A 15,109-nucleotide genomic window follows, 5' to 3' on the forward strand; every position below is an offset into this window, starting at 1 on the left:
CCCGCAAAAGTCCTTTGGATATCTCTTTTATAGACCGAGTGACAATGTTGTCTTCATTGCGAGGAGAGGGATTTTCCGAGAGCGAGAACTCATAAGCCAAGGGGACATTGGGAGGCAAATCGATCTTGAAGAGCTTCAAGAGTTGAGTGATGAAGGAACCTCTAACGCTGGCGTTCAACCCGAGGAGGAAACTCCGGTCGAACCGATTGACGAATCATTAACTTTTAGACATTCCAGTAGAGTTAGTGTTCCACCCGTGTTGTATAGTTTTCATATAACTACCGAGGGTGATACGTATATTAGTGATAGTACACTAATAAATTTGGACGAACCTAACAGCTACAAGGAAGCCATGGCAGGCCCGGAGTCTGCAAAGTGGAAAGAAGCAATGGACATCGAGATTCAGTCCATGTATGATAACCAAGTTTGGAGCTTGGTTGATCATGTACCAGGTCGTAAGACAGTCGGGTGTAAGTGGATCTTCAAGAAGAAGACTGACATGGATGGGAATGTGCACACTAATAAGGCGCGATTGGTTGCGAAAGGTTTTACTCAAACTCCCGGAGTTGAATATGATGAGACCTTCTCACCAGTTGCAAAGATAAAGTCTATTAGGGTGATGCTGGCCATTGCTGCATTTCATGATTATGAAATATGACAAATGGATGTCAAAACCGCTTTCCTTAATGGGAAGTTGGCTGAGGATGTTTACATGGCTCAGCCAAAGGGTTTTGTCAATGCAAAGCATCCCAATAGAGTGTGTAAGCTTGAGACGTCCATTTATGGACTTAAGCAAACATCTTGCAGATGGAATCTTTGTTTCGACGAGAAAGTCAAAGATTTTGGTTTTCTGCGAAGCGAGGATGAATCATGTGTATATGTCAAAGCCAGTGGGAGTATAGTGAGCTTCCTCGTATTATATGTCGATGACATACTACTCATAGGAAACGACATCCCGACGCTGCAGGAAGTAAAGTCCTGGCTTGGGAAGTGCTTTGCTATGAAGGTCCTCGGAGAAGCTGCCTATATTTTGGGAATAAGGATAGTGAGAAACAGGAGAAAAAGACTAATAGGACTTAGTCAGAGTACCTACTTGGACAAGGTACTAAAGCGTTTTAGTATGGAGAAGTCCAAGAAAGGGGAGTTACCGTTCCAAAGTAATGCCAAACTGAGTAAGACTCAATGTCCGAGTACCGAAGTCGAGATAGCAAAGATGAGTCGAGTACCTTACGCTTCCGCAGTTGGCTCAATCATGTATACTATGACTTGTACTCGCCCTGATGTGGCCTTCGCTTTGAGCATGGTCAGCAGATATCAAGGGAACCCTGGCAAAGCACATTGGACCGCAGTCAAGAATATTCTTAAGTACCTTCGGAGGACAAGGAATGGTTTCTTGTCCTCAGTGGGAGTGATGACTTAAAGGTGCGAGGGTATAGGGACGCCAGTTTTCAGACCGATAGGGACAACTACTGTTCGCAGTCGGGCTAGGTCTTTACCCTTAATGGAGGAGCAGTGACTTGGAAAAGTTCCAAACATGAAACCGTAGCTGATTCAACGTGCGAATCAGAGTACATTGCGGCGAGTGAAGCATCAAAACATGCAATATGGCTGAAGAGTTTCATTGGAGACCTTGGAGTTGTACCAGCCATACAGGAGCCCATGGAAATTTTCTGTGATAACGAAGGAGCGGTTGCCTTGACCAAGGAACCGAGGGATCACGGTAGATCTCGGCACATCGAAAAAAATATCACTTTATTCGACATCGTGTAGAAGAACGACTCCTCGTAGTGAAGAGGGTATCGTCGGAAGATAACCCAGCAGATCCGCTTACGAAGGGACTGAGTAGGGTTAAGCACTTGCAACACACTAGGAGCATCGGGCGGAAGGACGATATTAGTTTAGATTAGATAGTTTAGAAACGTGTAATATATAAATGTAATTGACATTTGATGATTAAATAAAGGAGTATTATTTATTAGTAAAGTTATTGTCTTATGTTAATCATTTACCTATTGTTTCATTTTGCATGTTTTGACTTCCTGAATAATAGATTATTCGAACGGTCCATAGTCGTTCATATTTTGGAAGTAGGTATGAATGCAGACTATCATGAATTGGTGTGTAGATTGTCTGAAAGGTATTAGACATAGCAAAGGTTTGCTACAACGTTCATGAGTGCTTATGAACGAGTTTTGAGCATTGGAATAAACCCACGCTTGTTGGAATCACTTCATGGAATTTATCACGAGTGATCGCAAGACGATAATATCATATGGTCTTAAAACCTAGTTATATGGTTTATTATTTGCTGATTGGTTGTGCATTGATAATGCGAAAACGCATCAGTAACTTGATGTTATAAAACACATTGTCGTGTATGATTTAATTAGTGAATATTAAATGCATATAAGTCGAAGTTTATCTGTTCCTTTTATCCTAAGAGGGTAAAAGCGATATCAACGCCCCTCGATGATTTGGTTTGACTTATGTGTCGGGCCCGGTTAGGACTGAATTGATGTGTTCAATTAAGTTCTATGTCAAAGGAATCTGAGATCGAGAAACAAACTGTTGGACAATAAGTATGACTATGTTCCATGTGATTGTCCACATAATATCTAGAATAGAGGATCATACGTTCCCTTATCTAAAGGACAGTTTACTGATAAGATCAGAGTTCGACAACGTCTTTGAGAGCTACAATTGCTAATCGGATTTTGCTTGCATTTATGGTTACTAGACTTATCCAAGTGGGAGACTGTTGGATTAGTGTCTAAGCCCATAACCATATTTGATAAGTACTTGACCCGATTGTGCATGGTCCTTTTGGGTTGCTTTCACCAAAGCAACTTGATTGGAGAAATAATAGAGAAAGACTTTATTATGGTTTATTAATATATTATAAAAATAATATATTAAAAGATAAATCATATTATTTAATTAATATTAGTCATAAATTAATTAAGAATTAATTTGGTGGCTAAAAGAGATTAATTGAATAAAGGGACTTAAACTGTCAAATGTGTGATAGTTGGATTTTGGCTGGGAAACCTAATAGGACAAAGGGATGAACGAAATTATGATAGGAGCCCATCATATTTTCGTCCATGGCCTTATTCCAGAAGGTTCCATGGGCTGCTTAATGTCTAAGCTGTCCATTAAGGTTTTGGAGGAAACCCTAGCTGCTCACAGTATAAATAAGGACCCTAGGCTACAAAATTCGTCCACTTGCTTCTAAGAGAACCCTAAGGCCGGATTTTGTAGCCTCCTCCCTCTCTCTCTTGCCTCTCCATTTGCTTTTGGTGTTTGTGAGCCATTAGAGGTACTACACTTGTGGTACTTGCTTTCAAGGATAAGGAGATTCAAGATTTAGGTTGTTATTACTACATAACAACAAGAGGTATGTAATACATCTCATATTATGAATTCCGAAATCCATAGAAGCATGCTAGGGTTCTTCATGGGTTCATAATGTTGTGTATCTAATAGTGAAAACATAGATCTAGTTCTAGGGTTGCATGCACACATATGATTGTTTGTATAAAACCCATCAATTTCATTAGTGATATTCAGGTGGATAAGAGCCTGAACTATGTTGAAAAGCCCATTGCAGTTCTGGATAAAAAGATTAAAGCTCTTCGATATAAAGAGGTGAAGCTAGTGAAGGTGCAATGGTAGCACCGTAGACGCTCCGAATGGACCTGGGAGCCATAAGACGAAATGAGAAAGCATTATGCAGATCTTTTCGTACCAGCAGACTTCGAGGACAAAGTCTAGTTCAAGTGGGGTAGATTTCTAAAGGTCGGATCCAGGTATTTACCTTTCTTTCCCTTAGAATGAAATATTAGTGCATGTTTGGTCCCTTCGTGTGTTGGGCCTACTTATCGGTACGCTTAGCATACTAGGGAGGGTTGATTGCGGAGGTGTACCACGTATACAGGGCGTACCATGGGGCACGCGGGGCGTACATGGCTGAAGACCAAAACCCTAATATTCGGATTTGTGACCTATATAAACGTCCTTAAGTCATTTGGACCTTACCTTAACCAGCCTCCATCACTTCCAAACGTCCCTAAAGCTAGGGATGAAAGTGGGTCCAAACCTGGACCGGATGGACCCGGGCCCGGAAAACCCGGAACCGGTTAACGGGATTTTATAGAATCGGAAACCGGACCGATATATAGAAACCGGTTCCGGTTCGGTTCCGGGTATGGTTCCGGGTAAAGTGGGTCTAGAACCGGAAAACCCGAAAACATCAAAGTGGGTAGGTTGGAACCGGATAAAGTGGGTTTAGAACCGGAAAACCCGAAAAAACCAGAATTTTTTGGTAATTACTTACTACTTAGTGGGTTGAACTTTGAAAATTTTCATATTGATATCCCGACTTTGGGGGACTGTAACTTATTGAATACGAAATCACAATTAACAAAATTAGAGTCTAAAATCATGTACAAACTCTAAAATACACTCTGGAAAAACCTGCATGTCAATCCGACTTTAAACGAATGAGATATGCTTGTGTTAATATTTTCACATAATACAAAGTAGAAAAACAAATAGCTGAAAAGTTGAAAATTTTCAGTTTTGATATCCCGACTTCGGAGGACTGTAAATCATTGAATTTTAAACCAAAAATGACAAAATTATAGTCTAAACTCATATACAAACTGTAAACTAGAAGTTGGAAAAAACCACATGTCCATCCGACTTCAAACGAATTAGATATGCATGTTTTAAAACTTTCACCGAATACAAAAAAACTAAAAAACTAAAAACTTCTAGCTTTGATATCTCGACTTTTTGAGGACTGTAAGTCAATGAATATAAAACTAAAAATGACAAATTTATAGTCTAGAATCATGTACAAACTCTAAACTACATGTTGGAAAAAACCGTATGTCAATTGGAGTTGAAACGAATAAGATATGCATCTTGTAAACGTTTCACAAAAACCGGTTCCGGCCCTAAAAGTGGTTCTGGTTCCAAAAACCGGTTCCGGATTTTAGACCCGGTTTACCCAGACCCAATGGACCCAAACCCGGATTACCCGGAACCCGGATAAAGCCAATTTTTAAACCCATAACCGGACCCGGTTCTATATATTCCGGTTCTAACAAGTCCGGTTTCGGTTCCGGTTCTAAATCTCATCCCTACCTAAAACCCTAAAACCCATTGTGTCTGTGTCTTGAGATTGTGAGTGCCTCAAATACCTCCTTTTTGGTGTTCTAGCAAAGAGAAAGAAGTAGAAGCAAGCATTGGAAGTGGAAAAACTTTTTGATCCTGCGTTTGGAGCTCATTGGGAAGCTTGTGGAGGTAAAAAGCTCAAACCTTTCCATCTCTTTTGCTAGTTTGAGTTAGTGTTTTGTTATAAAGTCTATTTTTGGTTCTTAGACCCTCTTTTGTGAGTTGTGCAACTCCAAATACTAGGGTTGTTAGATCTAAGCTCCTTGAGCATGCTTGATGCATAAAGTTGCCATCTTGAAGGTTGTATTGAGACCATGCATGAGTTTAAGGTCTCAAATGTGGTCTTAGGAAGAAATGAAGTATTGGGGACCCATGTGGCTTGCAAGGGCATAAAGTTGCCAACTTTATGTCCTAGGATATCTTAATAGACTCAGATCTGATGTTAGATGTTGAAATCTTAAGCATTAAGCACTTAATAAACTTTTGTGCTTGGGCTGGTTGTATGTTGGGCGTAAGGTCGAGCACACAACGCGTATGACCAAAGGGTCGAGTACGCTAAGCATATTGATGTGGTATGTTGGGCGTACGCACCACAGGAGAGTTGGGCTTCGTTGGGCTTGCAAGCTTATTGGGCCTTATTCAGCCTTGGACTTGGTCCCATTTAGAATTATTGGACTTTTGTTCTAGTTGGGGCATTGATGTCATGATTAGACCTTATTGGGCCATATGGCCCATTGTAGTTTGGAATTTGATCTTGAGCCCATTAATGTAGGTTAGACATTTGCGCTTTAATAGTGGGCCTTAGATCAAGATGTTGGGCCTTTGTCTAAGTTGTGACTCAATTCTAATTAGGGTGTTTTGTATATTTGTTCAATGTGAGATTATATGTTTCTGTATTGTATCAAAGCGGATGGGTAAGTAAAGGTTGCTTCTCGTTCTGTATAAGATATAAGAAGAGTGTAGTAATGTTTTTGTGTTTGCAGCTTTATAAATATGCATATTTAGCATAAAATTTGAAACAAAATCAAAAAACACAACTACAATCATGATTCAAGAACTGCTGTAATGTTACATAAGCAGCAATATCAATCTGGGTGGCGGACAAAGACAAGAGGTGAGGTGAGGTGAATTAAAAGAAAGAAAGAAAAGAGACATATCCATAATTAGACCTGAGCAGTGCCTTGAGTAAACTTGGGGTCCTCACACCTGTAACTGCCATCAGGTCCAATTCCAAAGCCTCTTGGATCAGCAAACACGTTTTCCAGCAGTTGGCTTCTTGAAGGAGCAGGGCTTTCATCTGCAAACTCCACAGCTTCTTCAACCACCTCATCTATCTTCTTCTCTATTGCCTTCAAATCTGCTTCACTCGCCAGTTTGTTTTCAATCAGATACCTCTTTAATCCTGTTATTGGATCTCGTGCTGCATAATGTGCCTTCTCAGCTGCCATGCCACAAAATACGAATATTCAGTATCAGTAACAACTTCTCAATACAATACAATCATACTAAGGGATTATTTTATTTAGTATCAACATCTTCTTTGGTTTATATTATGATATAAACTAGTTGAGCCTTATAAATCAATCTCATAAACAGATAGAACCTGGTATTTACCTACTACCTAGTTCCAGCAATCCCAGACCATGTACCCAAGAAAAGGCCAAGAATTTTATGTTTCTTCTAATCTCTATTCCATAGCCTCCATTATTTATAGATTGAAATTCTGTTCCAAAACCTTATTAACAACTTTTCCGATTGGGTTTTCATATTTCTTCAATTTTCTCTTAATTCTTGTTTGATTTGGGCTCTTTTGCTTCTTCATGTAAATGATTGTTTATGACCTTTTTCTGTACTGTTTTAACTATTATCTTGGAAGGAGATATCCTATAATCCAAGATTTCTCAGATTCTTGATCCTATGGAAGGATTTCCAAAAAATTTTAAATACCGAATTTGGATAAAATTGTAGGAGTTCAAATCCCTCCCCTTTTTTTGACAAGCATATATATGATTGGAAAGGAATTTCATTCCAATTAATCTTTTAAAATCCTATGAGACGCCCCTTGCCTTAAGGGGTTGTTTCTTTTTTACTAAATGAGCTTGATGTGTTAAGAACTTAATCTGGAGTGACATAATGATAATGGGTTAATCTAAAAAATCTGACTTAAGGCATTACGACACTAAGCATTTACCTATTTGCCTCCTGACTCTTGTTATGTTAGAACCAACGAATATTGTCAAAACTAATGAATATTGTGAAAATTATTTTTTGGAATGTAAGGGTAAAATGGTCCTAGAGTTTCATTCAGACGGTTTATTCGCTCCAAAAAAAAAAGGTTTTATGTGTACATTACTTTATCATTTCATATCCAACCACTTTACAGTTTACTGTATAGATGAAGCAGAGCAGGTGAATGATACACTAAATGACCATTTTACCCTTGGATTCGGAAAAACAGTTTAGATGATGAATGTCTGTCAACTTTAACGTGAGAGAAGTTGAGAGAGAAAGGACAAATAGTTAATTAGATTAAGCAAAGTTTTTGAGTTGATATTAAGTCAGAAGAGTCTGTGGAAAGTAAGTAAGAAAGAGTGGAGAGTAAAAGCAGGTAAGTTTTTGAGTTAACCTGGGTCACGAAGCTCATCAGGATCAGCCAAAGAGTGTCCTCTAAATCTGTAAGTCTCACACTCAACCAAAGTGGGGCCTTCCCCTCTCCGAGCCCTTCCAATAGCCTCCTTTGCTACCTCCCTGACCTTCAACACATCCATGCCATCAACATGGACACCTGGCATCCCAAAAGCGGGGCCCTTCTTCCAGATTTCTGGATCTGAAGTTGAACGCAGATGGGACATCCCAATTGCCCAAAGATTGTTCTCCACCACAAATATGATGGGCAGTTTCCATAGAGCCGCCATGTTCAAGCACTCAAAGAACTGCCCATTGTTGCAAGTCCCATCTCCAAAGAACGCCAATGTCACATGATCACAATCCGCTTCCTTCAACACTTCCCTCCTGTACTTGCTACTGAATGCTGCACCAGTCGCAACCGGGATGCCTTCTCCTATAAAGGCAAACCCACCAAGCACATTGTGTTCAGCAGAGAACATGTGCATGGATCCACCCTGACCTCGGCAACACCCTGTTTTCTTCCCAAACAGCTCGCTCATCACAGCACGTGCTGGCACCCCCTTGCTCAGAGCATGAACATGATCACGATAGGTGCTCACAACACTGTCCTCTTTCTTCAACAGCTTGATGAATCCTGAGGAAACAGCTTCTTGCCCGTTGTATAAATGGACAAAACCAAACATTTTCCCTCTGTAATACATCTGGGCACACATGTCCTCGAAAGCTCTGCCCAATATCATGTCCTCGTATACTTCTAAACCTTCTTCTTTCGTCAGCAGCTGCAGCGCACAAATCAATTTTGTAATAATATACTAACTCCTCTTCAGCTAAAGCTTTTTCACGATTTCGATATGTATATCAATTAAAATTCGGTAAAAAAAACAACATATAGCAATCAGTTGTTTATAATTGCCATTACCAAAAAAAAGGAAGAACATCTCAAAGCAAGTAAATTAATGCAGTAGAAAGAGAGAACGCACGAGATTGGTTTTGGATTTGAGCTTCTTTTCCTTGAAAACATCGGAGACAGCAACGATTCGGGAAGCAGCTTGACGTTGAGCAGTTGCAACGGATTGATTGAGTCGGAGGGTTCGAGTTGATCCAAGGAAAGGGGATGAAGTGGTGATGGGCTTAGCGGCCTTACTAAAGGGATCGGAGAGAAGCGGGTTGTCTGATCTGCTAGTGGCGTGGAGAGAGTGAGAGAGGGGCTGGATAATCATCTTGCTTCCAGAGAAAGCCATTGTCAGCTAAGCTAAGCTGCAATAGCTTTGGGGTTAGGAATTGAAATGGGGGAGATGAATAAATATACAGGGAGAGAGGCGGAGAGAACGAGAAAAGAGAGACAAAGAGGGGAAATGTGGCGTTGGTTTGATCTGTAGACGAAAGATGTCCACCCAACTCTCAAGTCTTAACTGTAAACCCAATGAACTTCTAACTTATTAGAATTAGAGAAAACTACAAATTTGGTCCCTCATGGTCAATTTTCTATGTTTCAGTCCATTGAATTTAAAGCATTAGATATGGGAGGTGTTATAATATCATTTCACATGCCACCTCAGCCTTAACAACAATAGAAGATCATGGTTCTATGTTATAACATTGTAATAGGTAAAGAAATATAGAAAAATGGTATTGAATTCTCATTTCAATATGCTGTAACGTCAACGTGAAGTATCATAACAAACAAATTGATGATATTCTCCATGTTATTATGAGACTGTCACCTCAGTAGTAACAACATTATGAAGACTCATATCATATGCTCTTACGGTTTTGGTCATTGACCAACTTAAAAAACCAAAAAAAAAAACAAACTATTTTATCATTTATATTTGTTTTTATTTTTCTTTTACATCTTTGTAATAAAAAGACTAACAAAATGAAAATCTCAAAGTCTCATACCCCTTCTCTTCATATTTAATACACATACCGAAAAACTAAAAGATTTTTTTTTATCATAGTTGTATCTTCATCTCGACACCATCTTAAGACGCAACAAATGAACTTTAATCTGTGTTTATCACGTCTTTCTATTTTCTTTGAATTAATTACCGCATTGGATATGATTTGGAGGAAACCAAAATTTGCGATTTTAATATTCCATATGTTGTATCTCACGATTATGGCCAACAATCCTCCGACTACGCTTCAAATGATATTCAAAAGATTAACGTGAAATTGGAGTACAAAAACACCGATGATCTACTTTTTTATATATAAAAAGCTAGTATAGTAATAGTTTTATTAGAAAAGGAAAAACAATTGGGCTTTTTTCTTTTTAGAATATATTGATAAAAAAATTATAAAAGTATTTTGTTGATTAACAACAAAAGAATATTTTAATGTTCAATAATCAAACAATATATGAAAAATATTTTCATTTTATTGTATCTATAACACATTAACACTTTTTAAACAATGAGAATATAGGAAATTTAAATCGATTAGTATAGCTTTAACAACGAAAACATATCCTAACACCTTGTTTTGTTATAATCAATTATATGTTTTGAATCATTCAATAATACATATAATACATAGCAACTTTCATTAAGAAATATATATTTTATTAATTTTTACTTATTAAATATGGTTATAAAGATGAAGGGAATTCTTCCTTATATTCCTTTCAACCTAAGTGTCACGTCATTGTTATATTAATTTTTTTTTCTTCTCTTACATCCACCTTTATTATTTCATATCACATGAGAATTCTATTGGATTAGATATTTAAGCCCATAACTATAATTGATATATACTTTAATTGATAGTAACACAATTCTTTGGGTTGCCTTCAAACCTAGCAATTGGACATGATGACTTTTAGAGAGAGATTAATTTATTATGTGATTAATAAATTAATAAAAAGTTTATTAATGTATTATGAAAATAATATATTAATTAGAAAAGCTATTATTTAATTAATATTTAATCATAAATCAATTGAAATTAATTTCGGAATTAAAAGTGCAGGGTCTAAAGTGCAATTGTTCAATAGTTGAACAAAAGACTCCAGAACCTTCCACCATTAGGGTTGGACGGTTTCTAAGGGGATATTCTAGGGTTTCTAGAATATCTCATGTGGATAAATAAGGAGTTGGATAATTACCAATTTGAAATATTATTATTATATTTTAATTAGGGTTATACAGGGTTTCCTTGTACCACTATATAAAGGACCTTAGCCCTTTGATTTTCAGCCACTTATTATTTAGAAAGGGCGGACCGAAAATCTTACCTCCCCTCTCCTCTCTCTATAGTCCTCCTTGTTAGCTTGGGTGTGAACCATTAGAGACACGACAATTGTGGTGCTTGCTTCCAAGAAGATCTACAAGTGAAAGGTTGTTGTTATTTACTATAATAACAATAAGGTATGTAATCCTAAACCCTTATTTATGTTTTTCGAAAATTGACTTCTTAGTTATAGGTTCAATAATGAAAACATAGATCCTTAGGTTGCATGTGAACTTGGTTTTAAGTTTATTTGTTTTTCCTAAATCCTATAAGTTGTATCAGAACGTTTGGTTTGTTTTCAATTGAATAGCTATAATTAAACCCTAAAAGGCAAGAATTTCGACTAGGGTTAGAATTTTTCGAAACCCTAGCTCCTTCCCTTAGATTTCGAAATTTTGGGTTAAGGTTTAGAAACCCTAGCCCTCCTCCCCAAGATCTTCGAAAATGGTAAGTTAATTAGGTTTTCCAAATTTTGGTAATTATTATTTCACTTGCCTAAAAAAAATAATTAAAATTAGATAACTTCTACACCCTAATTTTTGAAAACTAAAGGGTTAGTATTATGATTAAATTATTTGATTAATTTAATTAGTTAATCCTTATTTATTTAATATATTTAATTAAATTGTTAATTAATAGATAAATATTAAATCATTTGGTTTATTTTTAAATTAAAATTAATTGATTTTTAATTTCGAAATTTAAATTAGACAAAATTACATAAATGGTCCTTGTAGTTGACACAATTGACCAACTTTAGTCCTTATGACAAATTTTGTGCGTAGATGGTCCCTGTGGTTTTAAAGTCTTGCAAAGACAGTCCTTTTGGCTAACGGTGTTAACTTTTTTAGTTAAGTCCCTTTTGAAATGACTCATTTGCCCTTCATGTCATAAGGACCATTTATGTAACTTTTGTAACACCGTAAATTTTTAAACAAAATTTTCATTTCAAAACACAATAAAACACATGTCATATTTCCTCAAAATCACAAGTAACAATTTATCAACACATTTTTATTTAAAATTGTTTATCACAAATCCAGGATCCTCCAAACATAACTCTTTCTCTCGTGTGTACAATCGAGCCGACGCCTTCCCGATATCATGAAAAGTACCTGAAACACATATCACATAACACGGTAAGCACGAAGCTTAGTGAGTTCCCCAAAATACCACACACATCTCATTAGCCACTCTAGGTCATAACTCAATAAGAGCCTCCGGTCAATGTGTCTCAGTGGGACCCTCCGGCCCCAACTCAATAAGCTCATAAAAACAATATTCAACATAAATCACAAAGACATAATGCAGAATATCATAAAACACAGGTAAGCACATAAGACATCTCAATCACACAAGGATACCACTCTTGGTAAGTATAGTGAGAAGACTCGCCTCGAAAGCTAGCAAGTAACTGTTGGATTAGTGTCTAAGTCCATAACTATATTTGGTATGTACTTGACCCGACTCGGCATGGTCAATTTGGGTTGCATGGCATCATGCATTTGGATTGACTAAAATGAGAGAAATAACACTTAAAGTTTGGTAATATATTATAAGTTCTAATATATTAATAAGATTATTTAATTAGTATTGATCTCTATAATTAATTAAGTGATCAAAAGAAGACTAATTAAATATATAGGTTGATTGTGTAAATCATCCATACTTTTATAGTGGGCTAAGACTCCATGGATTTTCAAGTTGGGCTAAAACCCATAGGATGCTCCATGGTGTATTTGAACCCATGGATCCAAGGAAATGGAAAGTCATGACAATTAGGGTTTACCTTAATTGTGACACTATATAAAGATCATATTCTTGGGAAAAATTGGCCACTATGTGTGATAGAAAGGGCTAGCCGATTTTATGAAGTGTTCTTTTTTCTCTCAAGTCATTCCATGTGCATTTGGTGTTAACCATTTGAGGTGTCACACCTGGGGCACTAGGCTCTCGAGCATCATGGAGTCAAGCTACATCAACAAGGTATGTATTCTATCCTTTTTATTACCCAAGTATCTAAGAGATTGTATGCTAGATAAGGTAATACCTTAGAATATTCATATTTGCATGTATAATAGAGAAAACATAGATCCAAAGTATTTAGGGTTGCATGTACACTTAGGAGTGTTAGAATGCTCTTAACCCAACAGTGACAATCTCGCACACGGAATATCGAACTAGCCTCCACCAAACACATAGGATAAATATCTCTAATTAATACTCTATTCATACTCAATATACCAAAAGGTTCCCCCATTTCTCTCTCTCTCTCTCACTCTCACTCTCTCTCTCTCTAGCTCTTGGATTGGGTAAAAGATCATTTTACCCCTCCATGGTTTCCATTACTCATGTATGACCAAACCCTAAAGTCAACAGAAGTCAAACTCGAGTCAACAGTCCATGCTTCACCCGAGTCGCCGAGTGCATTTATGTGACTCGTCGAGTCCCCTTTGTTTCTTCTGTCCTATCGTGAAAATCCACCTTGACTCGTCGAGTTGTCTCGCCAACTCGTCGGGTCACCTATGTCTAGCCTCCTCGAGGGAAAACCCCAGCCGACTCGTCGAGTCAGCTCATAGATTCAGTGAGTCCCTTCAATCTGATTTCTCATTCAGACGATTCAAAACATCTCTACCACTCCAAGCACTAGATCTAGCATCCCAGGACTCCATTGTCACGTAAAGCTTTAATCTTTACGTTCATGCATGGTAATTTTTCTCCAACATACTAAAACATGCTCTCACAATGTGTTAAGCACAAAATCCCTCATATAGGTGAATAAAGGCGGGACCTTTTGTGTTGGGTTTTGAGCATTTTAACACTCCTAAGGTGTACATGCAACCCTAAATACCTTGGATCTATGTTTTCTCTATTATACATACAAATATGAACTTTCCAAGGTATTACCTATACTAGCATACAATTATCATATACAACACAAGAATCTTTGTCACAACTAGAAATTTTGTGTCTTGTAATCACAATACTTAAGTAAAATGTTGAATCAAAAACTTAAGAGCATGTGTGATACCTATTATTATGACATCAAAAACTTCAATCAAATACATCATACAAATACTACAAATAGTCATCAAGCAATTGGAAATCCTAGAAGTTCTTGTTAGGTCTATTTTGGACTAGGACTTCCTTATTGGACTCAATGGACCAATAAGCTTCCAATTTGACTATCATGGGCTTAGAACCCTTAAATGGGCTCTAATTGGACCCACATTCATTTATTTCAACATTTTGGGCCATATTGGGCCTAGAATGAAATAAATTAAAAGTTTTGAGCCATGATTAACCTAAACTAGCCCAACAAAGTATGAAAATCATATTATAATTCTTTTAGGTCAAGACTCATCCAACTTAACTTCTATATGGGCTTGAGGGCAATAAAGCCCAATTTTTTTTTCCTTTCACATTCTCGGCCCAAGGCCCAAATCCAAGAAAAAAGAGGAGGGGTTGACTTAATGCATGCCACCTCACTAATATCCCACATATCTCCATGCAACATCTCATACTTCTATGAATACATCAACTCAAGGTCCATTTCTTCTCTCCCTCTCTCACTCTCGGCCGAATCACACACACACACACAATTCTCTCACAACTCTCTCTCAAGAAAACTCCCTCCATCTTTCATCAAGATCTCGAAAATTAGGAGGTTTTCAAGAGGATATTTCCACAAACTCTTCATCTAAGGTAAGGTTATGCTTGGATCTATGACTTAGATTCTTTGTTTTATCAAAAATCTCTTCCTAATCCATGCAAAAATCATGATCTTGCATCCTAGAATCACCTCAAACTCGAGATCTTCAAGAAAAGGGTGCTAAGGCCAAAAATCACCAAGCTTTCTTCCATCTTTTCTTCAAGAACCGAAACCACACCCTAAGGTGAGCTTCATACTCCCTATTTTTCTGTTTTATAAGTTTTGTGGGGGGGGGGGGGGGGGGAATACAAGCAAAGGTGTAGATCTATATGTATTTGTATGCCTTGTATGATTTCTATGCTTATATGTGTGTTTTTGTGTGATTATGATGTTGGATCTAGTCATAAGCCCCTA

At 37.4% G+C, this 15,109-nt stretch overlaps 1 protein-coding gene across 1 annotated transcript; it reads right to left on the reverse strand.

Annotated features, from left to right (window-relative positions):
• Positions 1-6,210: 6,210 nt before the first annotated feature.
• Positions 6,211-9,216, reverse strand: LOC111902033 (pyruvate dehydrogenase E1 component subunit alpha-3, chloroplastic). Its single transcript, XM_023897904.3, has 3 exons — positions 8,790-9,216; positions 7,808-8,588; positions 6,211-6,622 (listed from the first exon to the last, which is right to left on the reverse strand). Exons 1-3 carry the CDS (start codon positions 9,048-9,050, stop codon positions 6,345-6,347), a joined length of 1,320 nt encoding a protein of 439 aa, XP_023753672.1. The 5' UTR covers positions 9,051-9,216; the 3' UTR covers positions 6,211-6,344.
• Positions 9,217-15,109: the final 5,893 nt, after the last annotated feature.

Source organism: Lactuca sativa, chromosome 3 (assembly GCF_002870075.4).
Source record: "Lactuca sativa cultivar Salinas chromosome 3, Lsat_Salinas_v11, whole genome shotgun sequence".
Classification (NCBI taxonomy): Eukaryota; Viridiplantae; Streptophyta; class Magnoliopsida; order Asterales; family Asteraceae; genus Lactuca; species Lactuca sativa.

Excerpts from the sequence above, each read along its gene's own strand:
- LOC111902033 (XM_023897904.3), bottom strand. The coding sequence starts at position 9,050 with ATGGCTTTCTCTGGAAGCAAGATGATTATCCAGCCCCTCTCTCACTCT. Across the intron at positions 8,589-8,789 it reads TCAAATCCAAAACCAATCTC|CTGCTGACGAAAGAAGAAGG; the intron begins GTGCGTTCTCTC and ends TGTGCGCTGCAG. Across the intron at positions 6,623-7,807 it reads TGATGAGCTTCGTGACCCAG|CTGAGAAGGCACATTATGCA; the intron begins GTTAACTCAAAA and ends GTGGCATGGCAG.